At 37.7% G+C, this 17,129-nt stretch overlaps 1 protein-coding gene across 2 annotated transcripts; it reads right to left on the bottom strand.

Moving 5' to 3' along the window:
• Window positions 1-227: 227 nt before the first annotated feature.
• Window positions 228-13,191, bottom strand: NUDT4 (nudix (nucleoside diphosphate linked moiety X)-type motif 4). Of its 2 annotated transcripts, none has more exons than XM_009588207.1 (4): window positions 13,085-13,191; window positions 5,224-5,268; window positions 2,687-2,771; window positions 228-725 (listed from the first exon to the last, which is right to left on the bottom strand). In XM_009588207.1, the coding sequence occupies exons 1-4, from the start codon at window positions 13,136-13,138 to the stop codon at window positions 523-525; spliced, it is 387 nt and encodes a 128-aa protein (XP_009586502.1). In that variant the 5' UTR covers window positions 13,139-13,191; the 3' UTR covers window positions 228-522. The 2 variants fall into 2 exon arrangements, with proteins under 2 accessions (XP_009586502.1, XP_009586510.1); XM_009588215.1 differs by having other exon boundaries at window positions 242-725; window positions 2,687-2,774; window positions 13,085-13,189.
• Between the last annotated feature and the right edge of the window lie 3,938 nt (window positions 13,192-17,129).

Raw genomic sequence — 17,129 nt, 5'->3', positions numbered from 1 at the left:
CAAGCAGTGCTTAGTGTTGGTATCCTTTGCTCTCGACAGGCTGAATGTGGTTTAGTGCTTTATTGTCACCACGCTTATGCATCTCTGCATTTACCCAAATACTGCCATCTTAAGATCTTGGCGCTTCATCTGTGGATACCACCAAGTAAGTATAAGACTATTTGCTCAAGCTTTTTTCTAAGCAAGTACTTTTGTGGAACTACTAAAACTGACAAGTCTTAAATAAGCTGAACACCACTGAGATGCATATTTTATTTTAGCAGATATGGAAATTTATATACTCAAGTTTCTCTTTTTTCTTTTAAAAATGGCCTATTAAGGCATCTTAAAAAAAATCCATATATGGCTTTGGTTTGCTGAAATACTATTTTACATTGTTAAAAAGGAAAAGCATGTTCAAACAAATTTGACATTATGACACATTCACATATTTCACTTAGAATTGACAGTTACACAGGTGCCTACATGTGATCACAGATGTCTCCCCTTGTGATGACATGAATAAAAAGGTAATCCAAATGTTTATCTCACAGTAGAGGGCAACCCAGAAGTCTGTGCAGAAGTGACATATAAGGAGTTATTATCTGGAAGAGGGGGAACCACAGAGTTTCCATTAGTGGGCGAACAGCTCAGTTTCAATTTTTCCAAGTACTCTGCATGAACAGGCTTGTGACACTGAAGGACCTTGATTGCATCTTCTACTTTAAACCATTCTCTTTTCCTTCCTGAATGAGTATAATCCACAAAGAAAAACAGAGTTATAAATTTGTAACAGCACCATTTGTTGCTATCTGTTCATTCACTTGTTCTCATTTCTTTTTACTTTAGTATCTTTTACTGAAGTAGAAGATACAGAGGCAAAAGATAGAGTGAAAAGACCTTGAAAGAACTGATGAACACAAGAGATTCACTCAAGATTACTGAAATGCAGTTCATAATAAAGCCTTTCAGATAACTCTCTTGAAGCAAATACTGCGCAGAAGCTCGTATGACTGTTCATATGCTCCAAAAGCCACATCTAGTCCTTACAGAAGAGGATATTATTATTTAAATGACTGAATACTGCCTTCCTACACAGTCATGCCTAGCAGAAAACTGAAGAATGAACATGCATGCCTGAAGTTACAGAAGAAGAATGGCTTGGTCTGATTTAGAAAGCAGTGTTCCATACTCAAAACGTATCCGTGTTTGGAGTTACTCAGGTTAGCTCTAAGTTTTAAAAAATAATATACCTTATACCAGAGATCTGTTTAGATAAGTTCTAAGACTTATCTTGGTAAGATAGTCCATCCTTCTTGCACAAGTCCTTTAAAATTACAGGCCTCTGAAAATCCTTACACTCAAGGTCAAGGATAGTATTATTAAGACCGGGATTTATTCTATTTTTCATTTGGTTTTACAGTGTTACAGGCACTATGCTTGAACATTATTAAGACATCTTGTTTAAGACCAAGATATGTGGCCCCACCAGGGCTGTTTATCCAGCTAGCATCCTGCTGCCAGCAGCGCTCCCCAGAAGGAAGCCACCTGTAGCCCCACGCCGGGTGCTCCCCTCTACCCCACAGCTTGGCACTAAGCAGGAACAGACCAGTGCTGTCCTCACAGGCCCTGTACAGTTCCAAGTACAAAAAAACCCTCAAAACAATCGCACCCCTGCCAATATTGATCCTCTTAAGTAATGGATCAGTGTCGCTATACAGGGAACCTGACATGCAATGAAGAGGGTGCACTCCCCACAACTTGATAGTATCGGAAACAAAACATTCTCTCTCCACATGAAAAATGGAGCACAGTGTTGAAGCTACCCTTACAGTTACATGCCATTTGCTGACAGATCAATAGTGCTAAGTTTATGAATGTTAACACTCCTAAAGCTCCATCTCCTGAAAAGGGCAAACCATAAGCAATCAAGGTAGGATATAATTTTTTATACCAATTCTGATTAACTAAGACAAATACACTGAATGAACTAAACTTTGTGGGTTTGGTTTTTTTTTTTGTTTTGTTTGTTGTTGTTTTTTGTTTTAAAAAACTTAAGGACAAAACTGATTAATGTTTACCTAATTAAATTCAAAGTGGAAGATCCATACAACATCACAAAGGATGTTAATCTAACTAAACTGCATGACAGTGGTATCTGTATAACATAGACATATATACAGGAATAGATAGCTCTTAAGGTCTGCAGTATTACTACTGAAAAATTAGGCTAAGGTGAAAGTAAATACTAGTGATTTTTTTTTCCCCTCAGGAGAATTAGGGGAAAGAACCTCTTCAAAACTTTCCCAAGATTTTTTTTTTCCCCTGAAGATACTTTCAAAAACACCCTAGAGTATCAAACAGCAAAACATTCTACTTTTTAAGGAAAAAATAATTCGTCAGTATAATATTTGGCCTTTAAAAAAAAAAATTAGGAGCTGTATCAGCAACTAATAATTAACTTTATTCCATCGTAATACTTAGAATACCCTAATTACTATAACATAAGAGTAACACAGTATGTTGAAAGCAACCCTAGTTGTATGTGTACAGAAGTGTGGAAGAACAGCATCACAATTTCCAGTAATTTCAGTTTATAGAACAGAATTAGTATTCCTCCCAGAATTATATGAATTGCTTCAGGAAATGAAAGAAGTTTGCTTAATATATTTTAAGTATAGCGTATGAGGACAGAGAATGAGTTTACCTATATTAACTGAATCCTCCCAGTCTTCCAGTATTTCCGTCACAGTAAGAACATAAACGTATGTCCTGTGCTTCCGATCCTGGTTCTGCTTGAATATTAGAAGTAGACGTTTTAATTCTCAGCAAAAAGTAACTTACAGACTTACTGCAACTATAAGATTAGAAATGACTTACCTCTGAAGGATACTTCCCAGCAAAACCTGGCTTTTATTTTCACTAAATAAACGTCTGTACTGAGTAGGCCCAAAAGGATGGGAAAACTGAAGTTTTCTTTGAAACAACAGCTATTCTATTTTACTAGGCTAAAACAAAAAAACCCCAAACAACCCCCCCCCCCAAAAAAAAAAAAACCAAACCCCAGCCCAAGCAAATTTGAAGATCGTGAAGTTGGGACCAAACTATGTTCTTGGTCATCCAGTTTAATATTAGCAGTTGTCCGCTAGTACTGCCCATTACTTATCTTTTACATATCTTGTAAGTTAGCACAGTAGAGTGCATTTGGTAAAACTGTTTCCACAACTCATGCTCCTAGATGAAAGGTTATTAAAAAAACCTTTGCAAGATGGAACCACTGCATCACATGGCCAGATCATCTATGCAATGTCGGCTATAAAGTTTCACTCAGTGAGGCAAATTAAATAGCCTATGTTTGCAATCATGACAAATGCAAAAATCATTACCATCTGTTCACTCGACAGGTTTGCCACATTCGCAGTACTAGCCACCTATTCAGAAGGCACATGCTTTTTGAACAAGGGGAGTCAAATACAGAGACTGACAGAGGTAGTCTGCTCAGGGCAGGGTCGCAGTGCCACAGCCAGTCCACGCGAGGTCTGTGTAGACATTACTGCCTGCTAGCTCCAAAGCAGGCTAGCAGTGCGCTGTTAAAGGTGCTACTGCCCCTTGGAAAAGACCTGAGCTCCTAGAAAACCCAGGACCATCTACGATTACAACTATATTAAGAACCAAGAGATGTTATGCCCTAGCTCCCCTTACAGATGGTTTTATCCTTGTGCCAATAACCATTCCTACTTAACTCTGTTTCACTACAAGCTTAATATAGTTTTAAACTGTTGTGCTTTATTAGGAAATAAAAATACTCCAAGACAGTTCTTTGTCCGTATCACTATTAAATGGAGTAAATACATCTATAACATGTATCCTTTCTGGCTGTTGTTCTAGAACACAAGGACTCAGCAGCAATATCATTTCCATCTTCTCTTAGTTCCATCCCTGGTCGCAACATGTGGCCCCCTCAATGGTACTAACAACTGTTTGTGGGGCCGTGTTGTGAAACCAAAGTAGGGCCTTTATTTAAGTTATAAGTAAACTAGAAAGTGCCACTCAACACAGACTTTTATCTCCTCTGGTCTAGATGGTGGTAGATGGCTTCAGAAGAACATACAGCTGAATTACCAAAGAATCATCATTCCTTGCAGCCTGTTTTAAGGCAACAAGATGATAGGTACCCTGTCTTTTTTTGGTCTGAGCTGGGAAATGCAGAATACTTCTGTAGACTAACCAGCAGAGTTAAAACACTGACAAGTTTTTAATGTGTAGGACCATCCAGGTGTACTCATAAACCCAAAACAAATCAGAAAAAGGGCGAGTGCCCTTAACTACACACAGGAACTTCTCTAATTTTATCATGGTTTCCATACTTCACAATGGGAACACCTTTAGCACTGTATCAACTAGTCATACATGACTAAGTAATATTTCACATAGGAAATCCCCATCAGAAATACACTGCCTCTGAAAGTTGGTTTTATAATTAAACTGTAAAGATTCCTACCTAACTACTAGACTAAGGGACTTCCACTCTCACCCATCATACAGCACAACATAGTAACGCTGGATGTATTATGATCTGAAGACTCACACCTGTATTTCTACAATCTACCCCTGTCTAGAACCTGAGCAGAAGCTGGCAACGCCAACACTAAACGAGAGTTATATCTAGCATGTATCCTTACACTGTAGTTCAGCGTCTGATGTTTACACTACGAAATACAAGTTTTGAACTACATAGTATTGCTAAAGGTTAGATTTATCTGTTATCCAAGGCCTTAGCTTTTTTAGTGAATCAAAGCCATAATGAGACACTTCATATACAGACCTATCAATTTAGGTGTGTGAAAGTTGACAAGTTACTTCAGCAAAATCTAATCAGAGAGGAAAAATCAAAGTAGTGCCCCAAAAAAGGCATGTGTGATATTTCAGAAATCCTAGATCTATCAATGTTGGTTTCACTTTTTTTTTTTTACTTCTAGATGTTTTCCAAGTACTAATTTAATCTTTCCAGGAAAGTTCCAAGTGCTTCGAAATCTTCCTATTAAAATATTCACACATCATGTAACAACTAAAGGAAATCATCTGTCTAATGTAGCACTTTCAGTAGCATTGCAAAATTACAGGCAGGTAATACCTAAGAACTTAAGTCTGATGTTTATCAACTCTCACAAAAAAAAAAAAAAAACAAAAACAAAAACAAAAACCCAACAACATTGTTTTTAAAAGGTAAAAAAAATAGCTCACCTCAAATATCCCAAGCAGTCTGCCTAGCTTTCCCTTTACTCCAGCCTACAAAACAAACAGAAAAAAGTGTTAACATGTGCTTTTTAATTTCAAAAACTAAAATATCAGTACCAGCCTCGTACATCAGCATACTCCTCCTTATTAGGGTTATTTTAAGCAAGCGTTTTAACGTAAGTTTTAATTAGACAGTGCTGCATTGCTTCTGGAGTTTCTAGTTTTAGAGTACTTAAGAGTATTAGAGCACAAAAGCTTGTCCTAATGAGTAGATCAAAGAATGCATGTCTTTCAAGTTTTCCATCCAAAACACTGTTTACCATGTTCTTTATGTACCGTATTTTATTAAAGAGATAAATGGCATCCAATACTGAAATAATCCAGGGAAATAGATAGGACAAGAGGTAACTTAAAGTAATATAATAATCTAGAGAAGGAATCATTAAAACTCCATTGCTATTTTACACAGAAGACTTAAGTCCAAGTCTTCAAAATACAGTAACAAATTAAACTGTAGGTTACTGGGTGGATCTTGCAGCATAACAACTTCATGTACACTAGTTTTCATATAAAAGTGTAGCTTTTGGCATGTTAAGCTTAAAACCAAATTTATATCCCCAATTCTCTACAAACAGTTTTGAATTCTTTTTCTAATTAGTAACATTACAAAGGGCTTTAAATTCAGTTTTACTCCAACTGTTTAAAACAACCCCTACGTATCAGCCTATGCTTAGTAATTTTTACCAATACAGTTTACATATACAGTTATATTCTACTAAGACTCTAGGGTTTGTTTTTCCAAAAGTAATATATAATGCCTTTTCCAACAGAAGTGGTTTATGATCATCCATTTATTCTAAACAAATCTCAGTCCATACGCCCAAGACATAAAAGCATATGTAGTCTACTGGTAGACAAAGCCATATTTAGATTTTTTTTGTCTTGTTGTGTAACTGATATTTAAAATAGGGCTTCTTAGCGCTAAGATGACATTTTCTAGCCTTCAGTCTTTGTTTCCAGCTTTAACCAAAGAAAGTTACTGATGTCTTATATAGTCTTTATATAAAGGACCATATGTATCTTAATTACATTTCAATGAGTAACTCAGACAACTGGGCAGGCTTTAGCAGTAAGTCTAATCAAGATCTTACAAATGAATGTTTTGTGTGTCTTTCTAAAGAAAGCAGATGGCTGGTGTTATTTATTAAGCAGTTTTGATGAAGGAAGTCCGATCACAGCCTGTGCAACTCAACAAGCATTTTGCTTATCTAGAGCAAGAGCTAGACCTAAAGTTAATGCAAAACTACATACAATATTCTTCTGGTTTTCTGCTGTGATGACAGAGATACCTGTTAGAGCTCACAAAGGTGAAATACATAACTGGACCTGCTGGATAAGTGATTAGACAGTACATTAATTATGAAAGTGACAGACCCTTATTTTGGTCTGAAAGGGTCAGCTATGCCACAACAGGCACTAAAGACTGCTTGTGCTTTACAGTGGGTAATGAGAATTAGACATTTATTAGTCTAATGCAACACATGCTGAAGAAATGTTTGTTTTATTGATCAGTCCTAATTTCAACATTACAGTATCTTTTAAAAAAAGAGAAGCAGAACCTAAAAGGCTACAAACTTATGCTTCTGTCCCCAATTTTTGCCTTCTCCTCATGCAGCACTATCTAGGAATCACTATATCCTTTAAGATTTCTACTTTGTGGCAAACTGAAAAACTAAGAAAAAGCAATTTTCCATCATCCTATTCCATCAAAAGTAACAACATGAATCTGTGAGATCAGTCTTTTTTTAATACTTCAGGTGACCAAATATGCAGTTTGAGCTGCACTAGTTTTGCAATTTCTTCATTTCTTCCCTAAAGTTGCAGCAAAGAACAAGACTGTTTAATATCCTTAAAGATATGGCTTAACAGCATGACAGAGAGCCCAGTACAGACTCTGCAGGTTTCTCAAACATTAAGAAAAGCTTTTCCAAGTGCCAAGGAACTGCTCTAAAGGGGACTATGCTCCACCAAAGGGAGGAAAAAAAATTTCTCCCCCTCACCCCAAACCCAAACAACCGTGCACCACCCCCCAAAGCCCAACCAACACCCCTCCAAACCAAAAAACTTTCAAGATTTTATAACTCTCTAAGAAGTCCTAGCCAAAGCCTTATTTACATTACAAAGATTTCTTAAAGGCAGGTCTATGGCAACAGGACTGTTGAAGGACAAAGAAACTCACCATCAATAGATTCAGGAGAGCTTCTCTGAACTGCTAAGTGGGAGTCTGACAATTAACCGATCCAACACACAGCACAAACACCACCATCAGGTAAGTTTACCAATACTGAATAGCTTTCATAGAGAGTTTTTTTCAATTTATTAGTACCCCATAGTCACAGAGTAACACTGATGATAAAGTCACATTAAGTGGAATTATTTAACAGCTTCTCTATTCTCCCTGCAAGCAAATCAGTGGTTTAAACAAATACTCTTAGCTGAGTAATTCTGAATGAAACAATTAGAAGCACTCCCATTACATTAAGTGTAAAAAATTCCCCCAAGCTTGTAACAAAGCTTTTGTGCAACCAGATGTTGCTATGTAAATGTGATTACTGTCACTGATGTCTAGTTACTCTCTAGGCAAAGATATGTGCCTCCAAAATGTAGCATAATTCCTACAGACAGTAGCAGCTTTTGAAAATCTCTATACCCAAAAGTATAAAAAGGTGGCAATTAGAGTCTCATGATTTTTCCCTGAAAGTAATATACTCAACTGAATCATCTTCATAGTTTAAAAAGTATCATCAACTTGACAGTGATTTTTTTTTAAGTGCTTTAGCTAACAAAAATATTTCCTCCAAGTTCTTATCTTAACGTCGTTCATTCAAGATGTGTCAAAATTAAGTGCTAGAGGACCAAGAAATGCTTCAGCTTTTTCCCCAGAAAGTCAAATAAAGTTCCCACTTTCCCAATTGTAAGCTTGTAATCCAATACACTGGTTAACTTCTAGACTTTGGACCATTTTGTCACTAATATAAATACCTTTCTTCCTTTGGCCTTTATGCACCCATGGCTGTTAAAATATGGTTCTTTAAGTAAACAGAATCCTATAGGCTACCATAAGCGTGTAAGACAGTCTAAACTTTGGGAGAAAACCCTGAAAAAACCCAGCACTTCTTTTGACAGACAAGCAGTTGAATTAAGTGCTACAGCCCCCCCGAATGATTCCCTAAGGAAGTCTACAAGTACTATGTAGATAATGTCTCAAATGTGAATTTATTCAACCACAAGAGGGAAAACTGTCCACCTCATCCCATAATCTTTCTGGCCTAGAGGCCATTCACTGTTGGCAGCTCTAGATGTACTGCCGTCTCAGATGCGCAGTCAGACTTGCCTTTTGTTTCCTGTAGATGGAGCAAGAGTTATGCTGCAGTTTAATTTTTAGGCTAACAGTCTACCAGGGCAGAAATTTGCTTAAAATCTGAAAGATTTCAGAGTTCTTTTTAACTGTGGGATCTGTCGGATAGTACTTTAATGGCTACGCTCCTGAAGGCACAGTGCAAGACTATTCTTGCCCTTTCTTGCATACTCTTATAAAACCCAAAAGGTTTCACTGTACCTGCCACAATCTTTCACCTGAAAGGGTGTTTTATTTATTTTTTGAAGTATCTGCCTAGTCCTAGTCTGTAACACCCAATCTTTTTTCAAGTATTAGATGTTCACTTGAGCAGAGTCCTCTATGTCCTGTGAGAAGTCTTAGATAATAATTTCTGCCATTTTCACTGTTTCAGCAGATTAGCCTTCAGGATCAGCCTCGTCTCAGAAGCTACATTCACATAGGTCTGGGAGGAATTGCGTATTTTTTGGTAGGCATTTCAATACACTACTAAGTACAAACAAAGCAAGAGTCTCAGTTTTTGGTGAGATGGAGGAATAAAAGGGAGTGGGAGGGTGCTCCTTCTATTTAAGAGGCTGGACATCATCAGCTTGCCACCCTTATTATTTGTGTCATATTTCTATTTGAACACCGCATGTGCAAACAACTCTTATTACCATCTTTCACGCTACCCAATTAAAGACTAAGCTCCAAATTTATTAACGAATAGCTCCTCATTTAGATGAGGTTTTTCTGGGATCATTCTGGTATGCTACTTTCAGGTTTGTAAAAACTTATTGTACCTAAGGAACTTGACAGGTTATCTTAATTACTGTAACCTGTGAAATGGCAGACAAATTTAAATGAAATTCATACTAAACATTTAGTAGAGGTAAAAACCCAAATCACTAACATGAACAGAACTTAAGGATAAAAAAAAAAATCTGCAGTCATGCACACAGGCAGACTATGGAACAACTGCAGTGCATATAGATTTGACTACAAAGATCTTTGCTTGGGTTTTAAAACAAAGACTTTAAATACACTACTGATGGTGGGAAAGTGAGGGATATTTAGAGCCAGTAGGCTATCATACTGTGAGCTATTAGCCCTCCTACCATTAAGAAATGCCATTGTAACTCCCACTATCAATTTCTCCATTTTAATAAATTAATGAAAACTAATGCTTAGTTTGTGCATGACCCAATACTGAAGAAACACAGTTCAAACCAGTGTGCCTCCTTTGAAGTTTATTCATTCACAAAACTCTAACAGTTCACTTCACTGTACTGTAACCAGGTGACATTGACCTTAGTATAAAAATAGAAAGGACATCCATCTCTGGAAAGGTTAGTATGAATTTCCATGGCTCAAGTCAAAACCCTGCATACCGCTCTGGCTTTTCTTTAAAAACGGTACTTTGCAGTCTCGTGGCAGCACACAAGATTCAGCCTGTAGCTTAAGAATATTTTACTTTACGCGTGAGCTTTTAGTGCTCATCAGCTACACAAGTTATCAAACCCCAGAAACTCTGAAGCTGTAGAACAAGTGTCACCAAATGATTTTTGCTCATTAAAGCCCCTAGCCTTTGAAAAATTTTTATGCATTTGCAAGCACAGCTCAGAGCTGAACATGGCTGGCAGTTTGTGTCTTACTCCAGAACATCATAAAAAAAAAAGCATAGCCACTGTAGTAAAAGTGAATAAAAATTGGTTTAACTTCTGAGGAAAATGCTCCTGTGCTAGCACCACTCAAAGAGCTTTGTATTTGCCGGGTTCTCTTCTTTACCTTTAGAAAACAGTTTCTCTCGTGGTGTATAAACACGGATGATGTTGGCATTTTTCGAGTCATTTACAACGTGCAGCTTTTCTATCATGAACCATCTTACTGAAATTTTGATGACAACACATATATTCTAAGCAGCTACAGAACAGCTTAACATACACTACACTGAAAGGTGATCAAAGCATTTGCCTAAACCACATGTTTACATGTAGCTGGTTTTAAGATTCACTTTGTGTGATAGCACTTGAACAAAACACAATCAAAAGCGAGCTCTGTGTATGAGTGAAGGAGGCTGACCTCTGTCTTCAGGATTCAAAACAGCTTAGGGTTGCCAAGTACTGCAACTCTGGGCCAGAATCACCACGATGTATGGTAAAGTCTTTTGCTTTGCCCTGAGAGAGAAATGAGGGCAAGAATAAAACTGAGCTGTGGAAGGACTGCTTCACATCATAATAGCAGGTACTCCTATTTTTCACTTTCCGATTTTCTCTTTTTTTTGCCTGCTGATGTGAAAGCTTATCCAAAGGGAAAAAGATAATTCAGAAGTAACTAGTGTTTTGGTATCTGTATGAACCAGAGAAGTTCACAGTCTGGGCAGGATGCGCACTCTGAGCTTTTACATTAACAGAGGAATTTGTACTAAGTTTATACTATATGATGTATCATCCAGTAATATTCTATGCCCATTCCTTAGCTATCCCAGCTTAGCCTTCTCTAACACTCATGACCCATGCACTGCACCACTGCAGAAATTTGCAAGCTTGCCAGGACTCACTTGCCAGCAAAGCCAGGACTTGGAAGTGTTCCTCAGAATATTCTCAGGGCAGAACCATTTGTAGTAGAAAACTAGTTATCAGCCCCCAGGTCACAACTCTCACTGCTATACTACTTTGCTACAAAGTCAGCCTGAGAGCTTTGTGTATAGCACTGCATCCCCTGCAATCTGAGAAGCTAGACCACTCAGGCAGCTTTCAATAGTTTGTCAAACCCCCACAGCAACTTTGATGACATACTAACTGCAGACTGGTACCTTCAAGACAATCCATTCTTCACCACCAAAGAAAAAACCAAACATATGACCACAGTTCAGTCAGCTCTAGTTTGACATGGAGATGAGATTTTACTATCCTTTATCTTGGACTGTGCCTTAGGTCAGACCAGCGATTAAAACTACCAGTGTTCACAAGAACACTGAGCCAGTGGTCCTGTGCTTTTTAATCCCACCCATCAACTTGTGACAGCGGGAAGTGCCAGGACTTTCATCAGAGGTGCTACTACTGCTTAGAAGCCTAAATCTTTGCTAACTCACTCCTAGAATTCTAAATCTTTGCTCCTTTCAAATGGACTGCCTTGTGGCTGCTTCCTTTACTTTTACAAATACACAAGCACTTATCTGAGCATGTCTTGTGCAACTGGAAAGTGGCTCCCCCAGCAAAACTGGACAGAGAAAGTCTCGAATAACTTTGTATCATTATTTATGCTTGAACCTTGCTGTATGAAGGCTGCTAAGAGCATTGAACACTGACCTAGTCTGTCTCCCATGTAAGAGGGGAGGAGGGTCGCTGAATCACAGTTCACAGATCTCATTTTGACACCAAAAAGCAGGCACCATTCGGTGCAAGTTCCATCTACATCAAGTTCCCAAGCCTCTACAACCCAGCAGAACCAGTCTTAAGGGTAAGCAAGCTAAACCACTAGATAGCACAGCTAATAAAAAAATCATTATACACACTAATTAGCAACAACATTAGTGTGCTTTGTGAGTAGTAATAGTCAAACTGGGATGACAAAACTGTTTAAGACTAGCAGAAATCCTGTAGTTCTCTCACTTGCCAGGATGCATCCACTTTCTGCAAAACCTTACATCTTCTATTTAAGAAGCATGATATAAAGAATTAAGAGTTGATCTGTGGTCACTTACGCATGCATAATTTGTAACTAAATCAAGTGACTCTAATTTTTCTTCAAGTTTTATTTGGCTTACAGTTCTGACTGTTAGATATCCGAGTAACATTTTTAACAGTTTGCCTAGGAAAAATAAATAGCAAGTTAAAAACCAGAATTTTGAATTTGAAATTTAAGTACCATACTAGAGTGGGAAACTGCACTAATTGATCAAGACTTAGAGCTCTGTTTTGCCTAGGGGTAGGGTCAGAGATAGAAAGGCAGACTATACTTACGGTGATTTCTTTATAGATAAACAGCCTTAAATGTACTTAACAAGGCCTTTTTATTGTTGAATTCTCAACTACTCAGATACATCAGTTTAATCCATTTAGTTTGGAATCTCCTCAAAGGTTTGTTTATTTTTCTTTCTTATGTAGCTACACATTAATGGTTAGTTCACCTTCAGTCTGTTCTAGAAGAGCTGCGAGTCGAACACTTTCTGCACAAACAGAAATGCTGTGCTACTATAATATGCCATTTGGCATAAAGTCACAGTTCCACTTCTAGTAAGTGTTTATAAATGCAGACAGAAATTTAGCTATGAAATAAAAGCGTGCTGGGAAGCAAGCTAATTAGCTCACCTCACCACGCTATAGCCTAATTCTAACACACAGAACTGCAGTTCTTCGAATTTCACAACCGTGGAAGTCTCGGTCAAATCCTGGATAAAGGAGGTAGAGTTTCCCCTTTCTTCTTGATTCCCATCTGAAGATAGCAGCAGCACAAAGAAGCTGGATTTTTTTGTTTTGTTTTTGTTACCTCTTCATACACCTCTCTGACGGCTGCTCCCCCTGGCTCTTCTTCTGGTTCCATTCCTCCACCTGGTACAATCCACTGATCTGGATATCGGCTACTGCTTACCAATAGCACCTATAAATAATTGCAAATGACTGTTAAATATAGCTCACAAGTCAGGAATCTTGGTACTATCTACTTTTTTAGCAATGCACTTACTCACCTAGCCAGATGGATTATAGACTTTAGAAATGAAACATAATAGGCAACCAGGAGTTGTAAGAAGTAAAAAAAAAAGTAAAATTATTAACATCCAGTCTTTTTAATACAACTAAGTCAAGACAATGTCATTGTAATCTCCTTGCACGAACACTTTCATCAGATGCTTAGATACAATGTGAAAAATACACAATACAATATGCACAGGAATGAATATGTACAACAAAAATCTAATGACAATATTCTCCACTACTGAGTAAGGCTTAGGGTCATATAGATGGTAAAGCGTGAAAATTAAGACATTTTCATCACACAGAAATTAAACTAATTCTTCTGGAACGGCATCTTCTGGCTAAAAAACCAGACTTCTGAAAGTATCTCTAATTTTTAGTCTTAGACAAGCTTCGTTTCAGTTACTGAAGTGTTATGTTAGCATGGCATGCTTACAATATTGTGTAACTAAATTATAAGGAGAGTACTTCATTGGCCCTTGTCCGATTTGGTTTCTTCGAACACTTCTGTAAGTGGAAAAACTGCAACACATTGAATTTTAAATGATTTCTAAATTTAGTAACTTTTTTTTCCAAGACACTTTAATTTCACTTGATTTGCCTCTGCAACCTCGTCATACCGTTGATATATACCAATTTAAAACCCACTGTCTATAGGACTTGTCCTTCATGATATTCAGAGCTGAGAAGATTTTAGCCACCTGTCCCAACAAACTAGGATGCCCCATATTTGGAGTAACTTGCAGTAGAAGTCGATGAAAATAGACCTTGATTCAGGAACACATGGAAATAAACAGTTTAACTTGTATTTGAGACATATCCTGATTAGTAAGACATACTCAATCATCTGTGTAGTAACACGCTTCATATTCTAGGCAATACTTACGTAAGGCCTACCCTGAAGTCCAAGGGCAACTGGGGAGCAAAGAGACAGGGTCAGTGCTCCAATCTTTAAAAGCAGTTAAAAGACTAGCAACAGGAACCTCAGTCTAAAGGTTAAAGTATTGACAGGTGCCAGATGACTGAAATGACAGCCCAGTCCTCATCTCCTGTTGGATTAAGTAGGAAAACTATACCCTGATGAAGGCAACAGGGAAATGCTTATCACTTATACTACGTCCCTTTGGGACTCGTGGAAATACGGTGTAGGTTCGCCTACAGGAACTGGGGAGTGTAACTAAGATGACTGCATACCCTTGTGAATGCAACAATGCACATGCATACTGAGGTGCACCTAGAAAAGCCTCATCTGACAGATACTTTCTTGTTGTAACGTTTATTTTATTTGCAGTCAAGATTTGTCCTACTTTGAAGGATCCTCCACTGTACTAATTTCCTCAAAATTTTTCCTGGGCTAAATAAGGAACAAAGCAGAGACCTCATTTCATACAGAATCATTCTTAGCATCTGATCTAAATGTTCACATTTTCAGTCAACTCAAACATTTCGTTCAGCTATCTAAAAACCTAGAAATAGTCAGCAAAGGCAAGAAGGCTAGACACAAATGCGTCTCAACTTCATCTTTACAACCAAAGGTTTTAGTTTCCTAGGATCCTTTGATATTAACAGAAGATTCTCAGAAGCTACACAGCTCTGCTAAATGTAGTTTTAGAAAAAGTTTTTGTAGGTGGAGCATCTATATCACCACAGAGAACCACCATGTCGGCATTGCTTAAAGAGCAGTTGTGAAAAACCAAGTTATGAATTCACTTGTGGGATCCCAGATACAAGCATCACACATTATTTTCTGCTGATGAAACATCACTGCAGTCATGTGGAAGTCAGGAACAATGATGAAGAGAAGGATGATTATGTCACATTAAATCACTCCCAGCATGGTAGAATGGTTTTAATCAGCATTCATTGTTTAGTTAAGGCTAAACATAAAATTTTTAATTACTACTAAGGGATAAATCAGGTTGCTGGTTCTGGCAGTGTAGCATAAAGTCAGGCATTTTTTATGACTTCATATATAGTAGTTGACTACCGCTAACCTGATCAACAGTCTATTCAGCTGGTTTTGTATATTTATTAGCTTTAAATTACCCTTTTAAAAAGCAGAAACAAATATCTAGCAAGTAATCAACATGAATATACATCAACTCTGGTAGACAGGCTTTACAGCTATACATACAATAAACTCCCAAGCATTACAGCCTGGGAGTTAATTTTGGCAACTATCCAAGTCTCCACTAACCCTGGAACTGAAGCATTTTCTCAAGTATCTTTCCCTCTATGCTTTATTCTCCTGTGATCCCACTGCTTTTACAGTCTGAATCCAAGGGACCACACTAAGGTACATCCCCGAGACCTTCAGATGCACAATTTTTTCCACCCAGTAACATGAACATTTGAAGCCACTAGGGCATGAGGCATCCGTCCTGGGGTATGCTAGCAAAAATGCACTCAGTGGCAATCAATTTCTACAAAAGCCGAGAGCTGATAGCTAGCAATTACAAGATTGTGTGGTAAGGCTGAAAAGCACTCCACACAGATTCTTTCAGTTACAGTAGCAAGCAATCTTGCACTCACTCGCACATATTTGGTTTTGGTGTGTTGTTTTTTATTCCATGTAGTGGATGTAGTTTTCAGGTGTTTCTATCTGCAAGTGGCCAGAAGACACATCCCACAGTACCTGAATGACTAGGCTGTAGATCACTTAAAAATGAAGACACCAAAAAGCTGTGGTTGGTCGACAATGCACTCATGTGCCAAAAGAGGTGCAAAATCAGCAGCAAGAAGCCAGCAATTCATCTTCCCTTAATATAAAATAAGCAAACCAGGAGAATAGAGATCTAGGTCGCCTGGACATCCAGTCTTTTCTGAGGAGGTTTATGTTCATGCAGATTACAGTAGTCTACTGAAAAACAAGACTGCAGGATTCACACACCTTCATTTTTTCTGGCCTATGCACACCAAATTTTACATCATACCCTCATTAGGCTCAGAAGAAAACAACGGAAGTACTTCCTATGCAGAGAAATCTGTATCCCATACCTCTGAATGCAGAGAAAGGAACGAGATTTCCTGTGTTGTATTACTTGCTAGTGATCACTGACTTTCCCACGTCTCAGAAAAAGCCTTACTGTTGATGACTTGTTCAAAATATTTCCAACGTACAGAGTAATGGCATCAAATCTACTTGCCTAGTTATACTGTTAAGTTTATCTTACGCCAAAGACTAAGGTAAAGCTGCTATTTTCCATAATACTGCCAAGTGAGGCAGTAAAGCTGCAAAATTCAGCTAAGAGGAAAAAAAGAAAAATTCTTCCACTAAGTCTTACTAGCCAAGTTTTTACCTTGTTTTCAAGTCCAGGAATAGCAATGACCTTTGAGTGCAGTGAGGAAGAGAAGCTGCTAGCCAGCCTACTTGTAATAAGCACCTATTGATATGCTTGACCAAGATATGGTTAACCAAAAACCCAAAGGTAATTACAGAGCATGTGGCATCATGGGACTTGCTCACTATAAATGCTAAGCCTGCAGACAAACAACCGAAAATTTCTAGAGAAAAATGCCAAAGTTTTGGCCTGTTTAGTGTTCTTAAGTCAAAAGAAACTTGTGGAACAGTTAGCAGCCATATGTTCCAGAAGACTAAAATGGCAACAGCTCAGAGTAATACAAATTACAACCAAAAGTATTCCTCTTTATTCCTTTTTTTTTTTTTTATATCAAGCACTCAAAGAAGTAGAAAATGACTTAAGGTTATACAAAGTATCATTGCTTTCTATCTTCCTTAAGTGTAGGGCATTATAGCTTACAAAAATAATTCTATTAAAAATCAGCTTACATTAAAAAAAATAAAGCAAGGTGTGCTGGTTTTGGCTGGAATAGAGTTA

Source organism: Fulmarus glacialis, unplaced genomic scaffold (assembly GCF_000690835.1).
Source record: "Fulmarus glacialis isolate BGI_N327 unplaced genomic scaffold, ASM69083v1 scaffold40640, whole genome shotgun sequence".
NCBI classification, from domain to species: domain Eukaryota; kingdom Metazoa; phylum Chordata; class Aves; order Procellariiformes; family Procellariidae; genus Fulmarus; species Fulmarus glacialis.
The sequence above is the reverse complement of the archived record's forward strand: the minus strand, read 5'-3'. Positions and strand labels throughout refer to the sequence as shown.